Source organism: Nansenia antarctica (genome assembly GCF_963989245.1).
Source record: "Nansenia antarctica genome assembly, chromosome: 1".
Lineage (NCBI taxonomy): Eukaryota > Metazoa > Chordata > Actinopteri > Argentiniformes > Microstomatidae > Nansenia > Nansenia antarctica.
The window spans coordinates 71,311,996-71,321,995 of record NC_137674.1 but is presented as its reverse complement, the minus strand read 5'-3'; the positions used below and the strand labels follow the sequence as shown (position 1 = coordinate 71,321,995).

At 43.4% G+C, this 10,000-nt stretch overlaps 1 protein-coding gene across 1 annotated transcript in view; it reads right to left on the bottom strand.

The window, feature by feature from the left end:
- Positions 1 to 2,913: 2,913 nt before the first annotated feature.
- LOC308152709 (C-type lectin domain family 18 member A-like) overlaps positions 2,914 to 10,000 on the bottom strand; it is a gene marked incomplete at both ends in the record, with an annotated part of 27,855 nt that continues 20,768 nt past the window's right edge. The window contains 2 exons of the mRNA XM_080525762.1: positions 2,914 to 2,951; positions 9,744 to 9,835. Coding sequence (XP_080381888.1) covers positions 2,914 to 2,951; positions 9,744 to 9,835 — 130 coding nt within the window. The remainder of the gene's footprint in view (positions 2,952 to 9,743; positions 9,836 to 10,000) is intronic.

Below are 10,000 nucleotides of genomic sequence, written 5' to 3'. Positions count from 1 at the left end.
ACAAAACAAGAAAGGAGGTGGATTAACAAGTGTATATAGTGACAGTTTTAATTGTAAACAAATAACTCTTGGAGATTTCTCCACTTTTGAACATCTAGCTTTATTACTTAGAAATTATACTCCTATTCTCATTGTAGTGATATATCGCCCACCAAAACCATCCCCAGTATTTCTTCAAGAATTTTCTGATAATTTATCTGTCATTATCAACTGACTATGATAGGTCTCTCTTGGATGGTGATTTAAATTTTCATATATATAATAAATCCAAATAGAGATTTCGTTAATCTATTATCTAGATTTTACTCAGCATATTACAGAGCCTAATCATAACAAAGGCCACACACTAGATCTAGTTATTTCAAAAGGATTGAATATTTCTGTCAATTGGCATCTTTCCCACCCCTAAAATCTGCCATTATAAAACCACTACTTAAGAAAGGAAAGCAAGATAATTCAATATGTAACCTTCCATTTCTAAGTAAAATCCTTGAGAAAGTGATTTTCAGACAACTTACTGATTTTCTTAGCAAAAACATACTTGAGAAGTTTCAATCAGGTTTTCGTTCTAACCACAATACTGAGACTTACATGAGTAAATGTTGTAAACGATCTTAGACTTATCATAGATGCTGGTGGTGTATCAGTTCTTGTCTTGTTAGATTTGAGTGCTGCTTTTGATACAGTAGATCACACTATTCTTTTTATTTTTTTATTTTGTTTTTCAGATTTTATCCCTTTTTCACCCAATTTGGTAGCCAATTGAACCCAACCTAGCATCCAATTATCCCCTGCCTATTGCGTAGGATCCGCCGCACGACCCCGTGGCCGGCAGTCCCAGAGGAGGCCGCCAGGCAGACTAGCTGACTGGCTCCTCGAGCCCAGCACCGTTATTCCGGCACCCCGGGGGCGGTGTTGCGCGACGGATCCTTGTCCGGAACTATTCCTATACCGCCCTCGGGAGCGGCCGCCCAATATGCCGCTCCCTGTGTGTGCCTCGGCCATATCCGGATCTGGCAAGCTGGGATTCGATCCCAGTCCCCGGTGGGCAGCTTGCACTAGTGGTTAAGATCACACTATTCTAATACATTGTTTAGAAAACTGTGTTGGTCTCGCAGGACTATTACAGTGGTTTAAATCTTATCTAGCTGGTAGACATTTCTCTGTTGTCCTGGGAGACTCTGTTTCTGGTAATGTTGACATCACATGTGGGGTCCCTCACGGGTCTATTCTTGGTCCCTTGCTCTTCTCCCTGTACATGATCCCATTAGGTGGAATCATCAGAAAACATGGTGTACATTTTTATAGTTATGCTGATGATACTTAGCTGTACATATCAGTATTGCCTGATAATTCACATGCACTCAGCTCGCTGGCGAATTGTCTCAGATATACAACTTTGGATGTCCAACACTTTTCTATGACTAAATCAGGACAAAACTGAGATTCTTGTCATTGGACCAAAACCACAAAATCAAATCATATCAAATCTATCACTAGAAATGCCTTTTATCATCTACGGAATATTGCAAAAGTTACACATTTTCTCCAGCAAGCTGATGCAGAAGTGTTAGAGACTCTACACTGGCTTCCTGTTAAGTTCAGAATAGATTTCAAGATCCTTCTGCTTCTTAATAAAGCTCTCACTGGCACAGCACCACAATACCTGAAAGACCTTTTGCTAGTATATCAGCCCAATAGAGCTCTCAGGCCTTCTGATGCTGGTTTTCTCTGTGTACCACATGTACAAAAGAAGATATTTGGTGAGGCTGCATTCTCATTTTATTCACCCATGCTATGATTGGTGGATAGATGATTCACTTACTTAGTCAAATGTATTTGTTGTAAATCGTTTTGGATTAAAGAACCGTAGGCGCAATGTGACACTAACAAAGTAACGCTTACGTGAAACCCACACCCTCCTCTTTCCCTGACCATGGCTGAATGTGCGTTTTGAACATAATCGCGTTGTTCCAATTTCAAAATCAGAGGGTCGCATTTTTTGATTAGATTGGTCTGGGGTGGTCCAGTGATCTAGTACTGCGGTCTACAGTGCACACATATGCCCATGTCGGCAAGGCTTCGAGTCTGGCCCATGGCCTGCTGACATGACCTCTCTCCTTACTTTCCTGTCTATCTTCACTGTATCGGTCCAATAAAATGAAAAATATGACTGGGACTGCCCCACTCAGAAAGAATAACTTTCAAGATTCAACCTTTTTGTTGTACAGTATGTAGGTACAAGTACAGGTACAAGTACAGGTACAAGTACAAGTACAAGTACAGGTACAGGTACAAGTACTGTACTTGTACCTGCACTAGGCTACCTGCACTGCCAGTTTACATTAGGGATGCAACCTCAGCAAATATTTTCAAGTCAAGACTAAAAACCCATCTTTTTAATATTGCCTTTAAATGACTAAATAATGAAATGATGATTATATAATGATTAAAGCACTTTGATCTGCAACGTTTGCAGGAAAAGTGCTTTACAAATAAAAAGCATTATTATTATTAATATTAAATAGAGACAGTAATAGAGATGTACACATGTATGGACCATTTTTAATCACATTTATTCCTGTTCATACGGTGTGTTTCAATCAATCTTTAAAAAAATAACTGTTGTGGTCACGGTGCTGTACATTCAGTGCATAGAGGAGAATTGAGACACACATACAGAGAATGCAGTGGGACATTATAGCACGTGAAAGGCAATTATCCAAAACAAATGCAGCTGAATCTGGGTAAAGAAAAAGAAGAGGGTAGAGAAAAGAAGTATTGTCCCAGTTTCTTTCTTTTTGCAGAAGACGTCCGTCCAGCCAAGCCCTGGGCAGCGGCCTTTCTCTCCTCTCTCTCTCTCTCTCTCTCTCCTCTCTCTCCCTGCCACCATGTGTTCTTCTGGAGGGAACATCACCACCCAACCTCCCACAGGGCGATGTGCTCTGGAGCTGTGGACACACACACACACACACACACACGCACACAAAGACACACACACACACACACACACACACACACAAAGACTTTGATTTGATTTGATTTGATTTATTGACAAAAAAATACAATACATAGGCCAAGCAATGATCCTACTTGTGATTGTCAGGGATAGAGCGATAAAGTCTGTGACTTGTTTCCGTCGCTGTCCCTGGTGTTAGAGGTCCACGAGGGGAAGGGGCCGTACCAACAGCCACACCCATACAGTACAACAAAAGGAACAGACAAACAGGTCCTTGGATGTGCAAGACGAAGCGCGTCAAAAACAACCAACAAGTAAAAAAACAATAAAACAATGAAAACTTCCTACAAACAAGTAAAACAATAAAACAATAAAAGCAATAAAACAATAAAAACTTCCTAGAACATACTGCGTGCATATAATTTAGCATGGAACATACAAGTGCTTCTCCTATCCTATAACTTTCTATTTAGTTTACAGTGGAATGTTGCTAAACAGCAACACACACACACACACACACACACACACACACACACACAAAGACATGCACACACACAAATACACACACACACACACACACACTCACACACACACACACACACACACGCACACACACACACACACACACACACACACACACACACACACACATACACGCACACACACACACACACACAATTCAATGCCACGTAGAGAGTCATAGGCGTAATAGAGACAGATAGAGCTGAGCTTGAGGAAATAAATTGTGTGGTTTGCATCGCAAATCCTCAGTAATCCTCGTGCTCCATTCAGACGTGACTGTGCAGAGGACATTAATATTCTACAACACAGCGGAGGAGTCTAGGAGTTTAGAAGCTTACACACACACACACACACACACACACACACACACACAGTCTTACACGTACGCATACACTCACACCCGCCAGACTTACTGACATACACACACAAACAGACACACACACAAGAACGCAAGCACGGACGAACACGCACAAACAATACACAAACACACACACTGTTGGAGCCATTTTCCTTGTTTTTTGAATTTAGAAGTTTGGCCTGGGTTTTGTCTTTGCTTGCATTTCTGTTTTGTTTGTGTATAGTTATTTTGGTGAAAGGCGTGGTTCATGGGTGTGGTTTGATCTGCATTGTAGGGGTGCCCAGCCCTGTGTTGGTTGCCACGCCCATTCTCTCGCCAGCTGATTGGAACTGGTGTCTGTCTGGTTAAAAGAGTGGGCAGTGAGCCAGGCAAGGAAATGTTAGGCACAGGGTAGCCGTATGGTTTTTAACCACACAATGTATGGACATTTTGATAGCACTTTGTGCTTTACAGAAGACGCTTTGTATTGGAGGAACAGAGAAAATGAAATAAAATTCTAAGCTACAAAGTAAATCGTGTGGAGTGCTATAAATAAAAGTTTTGCGCACGTGAATGAGCGTCTTGTCTTGTCTTTTTAACGCCCATAGTTGCCTATAAATGGTCAGTGAAACACCCGAACATTTAAAAAAATAAAATAATAATCACCCAGTCAATTTCTGCTCAACAGTTCGGCGCAACGAAGACGTCATAACAATAGGAAGTTAGAGTAGGTTAGAGTAGGATAGACTCTATCCTACTCTAACCTACTCTAACCTACTCTATCCTACTCTAACCTACTCTAACCTACTCTATCCTACTCTAACCTACTCTATCCTACTCTAACCTACTCTAACCTACTCTATCCTACTCTAACCTACTCTAACCTACTCTAACCTACTCTATCCTACTCTAACCTACTCTAACCTACTCTATCCTACTCTAACCTACTCTATCCTACTCTAACCTACTCTATCCTACTCTAACCTACTCTAACCTACTCTATCCTACTCTAACCTACTCTATCCTACTCTAACCTACTCTATCCTACTCTAACCTACTCTATCCTACTCTATCCTACTCTATCCTACTCTAACCTACTCTATCCTACTCTAACCTACTCTATCCTACTCTAACCTACTCTAACCTACTCTATCCTACTCTATCCTACTCTAACCCACTCTATCCTACTCTAACCTACTCTAACCTACTCTAACCTACTCTATCCTACTCTAACCTACTCTAACCTACTCTAACCTACTCTATCCTACTCTAACCTACTCTATCCTACTCTATCCTACTCTAACCTACTCTATCCTACTCTAACCTACTCTAACCTACTCTAACCTACTCTATCCTACTCTAACCTACTCTAACCTACTCTAACCTACTCTAACCTACTCTATCCTACTCTAACCTACTCTAACCTACTCTAACCTACTCTATCCTACTCTAACCTACTCTAACCTACTCTAACCTACTCTATCCTACTCTAACCTACTCTATCCTACTCTATCCTACTCTAACCTACTCTAACCTACTCTAACCTACTCTATCCTACTCTAACCTACTCTAACCTACTCTAACCTACTCTAACCTACTCTATCCTACTCTATCCTACTCTAACCTACTCTAACCTACTCTAACCTACTCTAACCTACTCTAACCTACTCTATCCTACTCTAACCTACTCTAACCTACTCTATCCTACTCTAACCCACTCTAACCTACTCTAACCTACTCTATCCTACTCTAACCTACTCTATCCTACTCTAACCTACTCTAACCTACTCTATCCTACTCTAACCTACTCTAACCTACTCTAACCTACTCTATCCTACTCTAACCTACTCTAACCTACTCTAACCTACTCTATCCTACTCTAACCCACTCTAACCTACTCTAACCTACTCTATCCTACTCTAACCCACTCTAACCTACTCTAACCTACTCTATCCTACTCTAACCTACTCTATCCTACTCTAACCTACTCTAACCTACTCTAACCTACTCTAACCCACTCTAACCTACTCTATCCTACTCTATCCTACTCTAACCTACTCTATCCTACTCTAACCTACTCTAACCTACTCTATCCTACTCTAACCTACTCTAACCTACTCTATCCTACTCTAACCTACTCTAACCTACTCTATCCTACTCTATCCTACTCTAACCTACTCTAACCTACTCTAACCTACTCTAACCTACTCTAACATGCTCTATCCTACTCTAACATACTCTAACCTACTCTATCCTACTCTATCCTACTCTAACCTACTCTATCCTACTCTAACCTACTCTAACCTACTCTAACCTACTCTAACCCACTCTAACCTACTCTAACCTACTCTAACCCACTCTAACCTACTCTATCCTACTCTAACCTACTCTAACCTACTCTAACCTACTCTATCCTACTCTAACCTACTCTAACCCACTCTAACCTACTCTATCCTACTCTAACCTACTCTAACCTACTCTAACCTACTCTATCCTACTCTATCCTACTCTATCCTACTCTAACCTACTCTATCCTACTCTATCCTACTCTATCCTACTCTAACCTACTCTAACCTACTCTAACCTACTCTATCCTACTCTATCCTACTCTAACCTACTCTAACCCACTCTAACCTACTCTAACCTACTCTATCCTACTCTAACCTACTCTAACCTACTCTAACCTACTCTAACCTACTCTATCCTACTCTAACCTACTCTAACCTACTCTAACCTACTCTATCCTACTCTATCCTACTCTAACCCACTCTAACCTACTCTATCCTACTCTAACCTACTCTAACCTACTCTATCCTACTCTAACCTACTCTAACCTACTCTAACCTACTCTATCCTACTCTAACCTACTCTATCCTACTCTAACCTACTCTAACCTACTCTATCCTACTCTAACCTACTCTATCCTACTCTATCCTACTCTAACTTACTCTAACCTACTCTAACCTACTCTATCCTACTCTAACATACTCTTACCTACTCTAACCTACTCTATCCTACTCTAACCTACTCTAACCTACTCTAACCTACTCTATCCTACTCTAACCTACTCTAACCTACTCTAACCTACTCTATCCTACTCTATCCTACTCTATCCTACTCTAACCTACTCTAACCTACTCTATCCTACTCTATCCTACTCTAACCTACTCTAACCTACTCTAACCTACTCTAACCTACTCTATCCTACTCTATCCTACTCTATCCTACTCTATCCTACTCTAACCTACTCTAACCTACTCTAACCTACTCTAACCTACTCTATCCTACTCTAACCTACTCTAACCTACTCTAACCTACTCTAACCTACTCTATCCTACTCTATCCTACTCTAACCTACTCTAACCTACTCTAAGGTTAGAGACCACCTTGTCCAGGTGGACTCGGTCCGGTTGATTTGCTCCGGATCAGAGTGTGATTGCTGTGTTCACATATGCCCAAACGAACCGAATTAGGGGGGAAATGCTCCCTGATTCTGACCAACTATACTCTGGCCTTACTCTAACTTACTCTGACCTATTCTCCACCTCTACTGACCCGTCTCTTCACAAATACTAGATATCTCTCTAAGTCGAGAGCACCGATCGTTTTCCATCAATTGGCACCAAGAGATTAAGACCTTTTAAGATAAGTTAAGATGTCACCCTAACAACACTGACTGCATTACAACTGCCCTGGCTGATCAATATAAGATTGCAGAAGCCGCCACCTGCATAGACACACACACACACAACCAAACAAAACAATGCCGCCCATTCCAATCACACTGATATATAAAACGCTTTGTGTGTGTGTCTGTGTCTGTGTGTGTGTGTGTATGTGTGTGTATGTCTTTGTGCCTCTGTGTGTGTGTGTGTGTGTGTGTGTGTGTGTGTGCGTGTGTGTGTATGTCTTTGTGCCTGTGTGTGTGGCCTGTGTGTGTGTATGTGTGTGTGTGTGTGTGTGTGTGTATGTCTTTGTGCCTCTGTGTGTGTGTGCGCGCGTGTATGTGTGTGCGTGCACGTGCGCGTGTGAACGTGGCGTATGTCTGTGTGTGTGTGTGCGTGTGTGCGTGTGCATGCGTGCGTGTGTCTATGTGCGTTTTTCAAACACTCCGTGCCGTCTCGGGAGCCGACGCATTATCGATCCCTAAAAGGCTGTTTATAGGGAGCGCTGCCTGCCATTGATTCCAGTTGAGTGTGTGATTAAAATGTGTGGGCCGTGTCCCACAAACCCTCCCTCATAAAGGCAGACATTAAACACCAGCACTCTCGGGCTCTACGGCGCTTTACGAGCTTCTCTGATTTTGTCGCGTATTGAACCGCCATTTTAGGGTCAGCGGTGGAGAGAGAGAGCGGCCCAGATGTTCCCAGGTCTCTCACGAGCTTTTAACAAGCTGCTTATCACTCAGTTTTTATGAATATGTTGCCATGGTGACGTCCAACAGGTGTTTTACAATGACTGTCAGGTGAACCGGGACATTAGCGAGAGAGGAAACAGGCGCACTTTGAATTCCATGATCTCAACCGATCAAATAATGAAGTATTTTAATTGTGGTGTCTGGACCGAGATCGATTGCAACAGCCGATGGTAGGAGTGTTTCAAAGAGAGGAGTTATCCATGACAGCAAAGATGCTTGCCTAGTACGACAAACGGTGTGTCAGCAAAGCCTGGAGGATCATCAAAGACCCCAGCGCCCCAGAGCCACCCCAACCACAGTCTGTTAGACCCCAGCCACCCCAACCACAGTCTGTTAGACCCCAGCCACTCCAACCACAGTCTGTTAGACCCCAGCCACTCCAACCACAGTCTGTTAGAACCCAGCCACCCCAACCACAGTCTGTTAGACCCCAGCCACTCCAACTACAGCCTGTTAGAACCCAGCCACCCCAACCACAGTCTGTTAGATCCCAGCCACCCCAACCAGAGCCTGTTAGACCCCAACCCCCTCAACCACAGTCTGTTAGACCCCAGCCACTCCAACCACAGTCTGTTAGACGCCCCCAACCACAGTCTGTTAGACCCCAGTCACTCCAACCACAGTCTGTTAGACCCCAGCCACCCAAACCATAGTCTGTTAGACCCCAGCCACCCCAACCACAGCCTGTTTGAACCGATGCCGTCCAAAAGACGAGGCCTCTTCTGGAGGCGCAGGGCCAAAACTCAGAGACTAACAAACTACTTCCCCCAGGCGATCAGGCTCTTGAACAAGCCTAATGTAGTCGATTGACTATCTTCCCCTAGCTCACCCCTTGTACATGGAATACAGCAACCCTAAGCTCAAGCCCTTACCACTGTGAACTCTATTATCACTAGCGGCACCGCTAGGTGTAACCTGTCTTGCCTTACCTGCACTATTGCCACCTTATCTTGTACTATGCCTGTTATTTTTGGTCTTTTATGTCCTGTACTACTGACACTTTTATCTTGAATTATGCTTGATTTATTATGCCCTATGTCTTGTGCTGCAATGCAATGTCAGGATCCGAAGCCTAAGAATTTGACTCTGTTACACTTGTGTAATGTGACATAACAAATATACACCGATCTGCTGACCTTGCAATCATTAGACGCCGGCTCTACGTCCTGCGTCACAGCTGCCCCTGTCTCCCTCTCTCCCTCTCTCTCTCTCTCTCTCTCTCTCTCTCTCTCTCTCTCTCTCTCTCTCTCTCTCTCTCTCTCTCTCTCTCTCTCTCCATCCATCTCCCTCTGCCTCCCCCTCTCTCCTTTCAACTCCCTCTATCTCTCCCTCACTGCCTCAATCTCTCTCTCTCCGTCTCCTCACAGGTAGAGTGGAGGTAGAGAGCCCAGCGTGGTGTACAGGTAGAGACTCACCATACTGGCAGGTGTACAGGTAGAGACTCACCATACTGGCAGGTGTACAGGTAGAGACTCACCATACTGGCAGGTGTACAGGTAGAGACTCACCATACTGGCAGATGTACCGGTTGCGTGTTTTGCAACGCTGGTCGTTCCAGTTGAAGGCACTTGATGCCTGCAGCTCCACACAGTTGCCAAACCTGCAGCCAGAGAGAGAGAGAGAGAGAGGGAGAGAGAGAAAGAGAAGACAAGGAGACACCTGGTGGTAAGGCTGGGTAATGGCAGGCCAACCTTCAAACAGTTTGATCAAAGGGAAAGTCACCGGATTAAACAATCACAATGATCAACAGTATAGAATTGCAGTG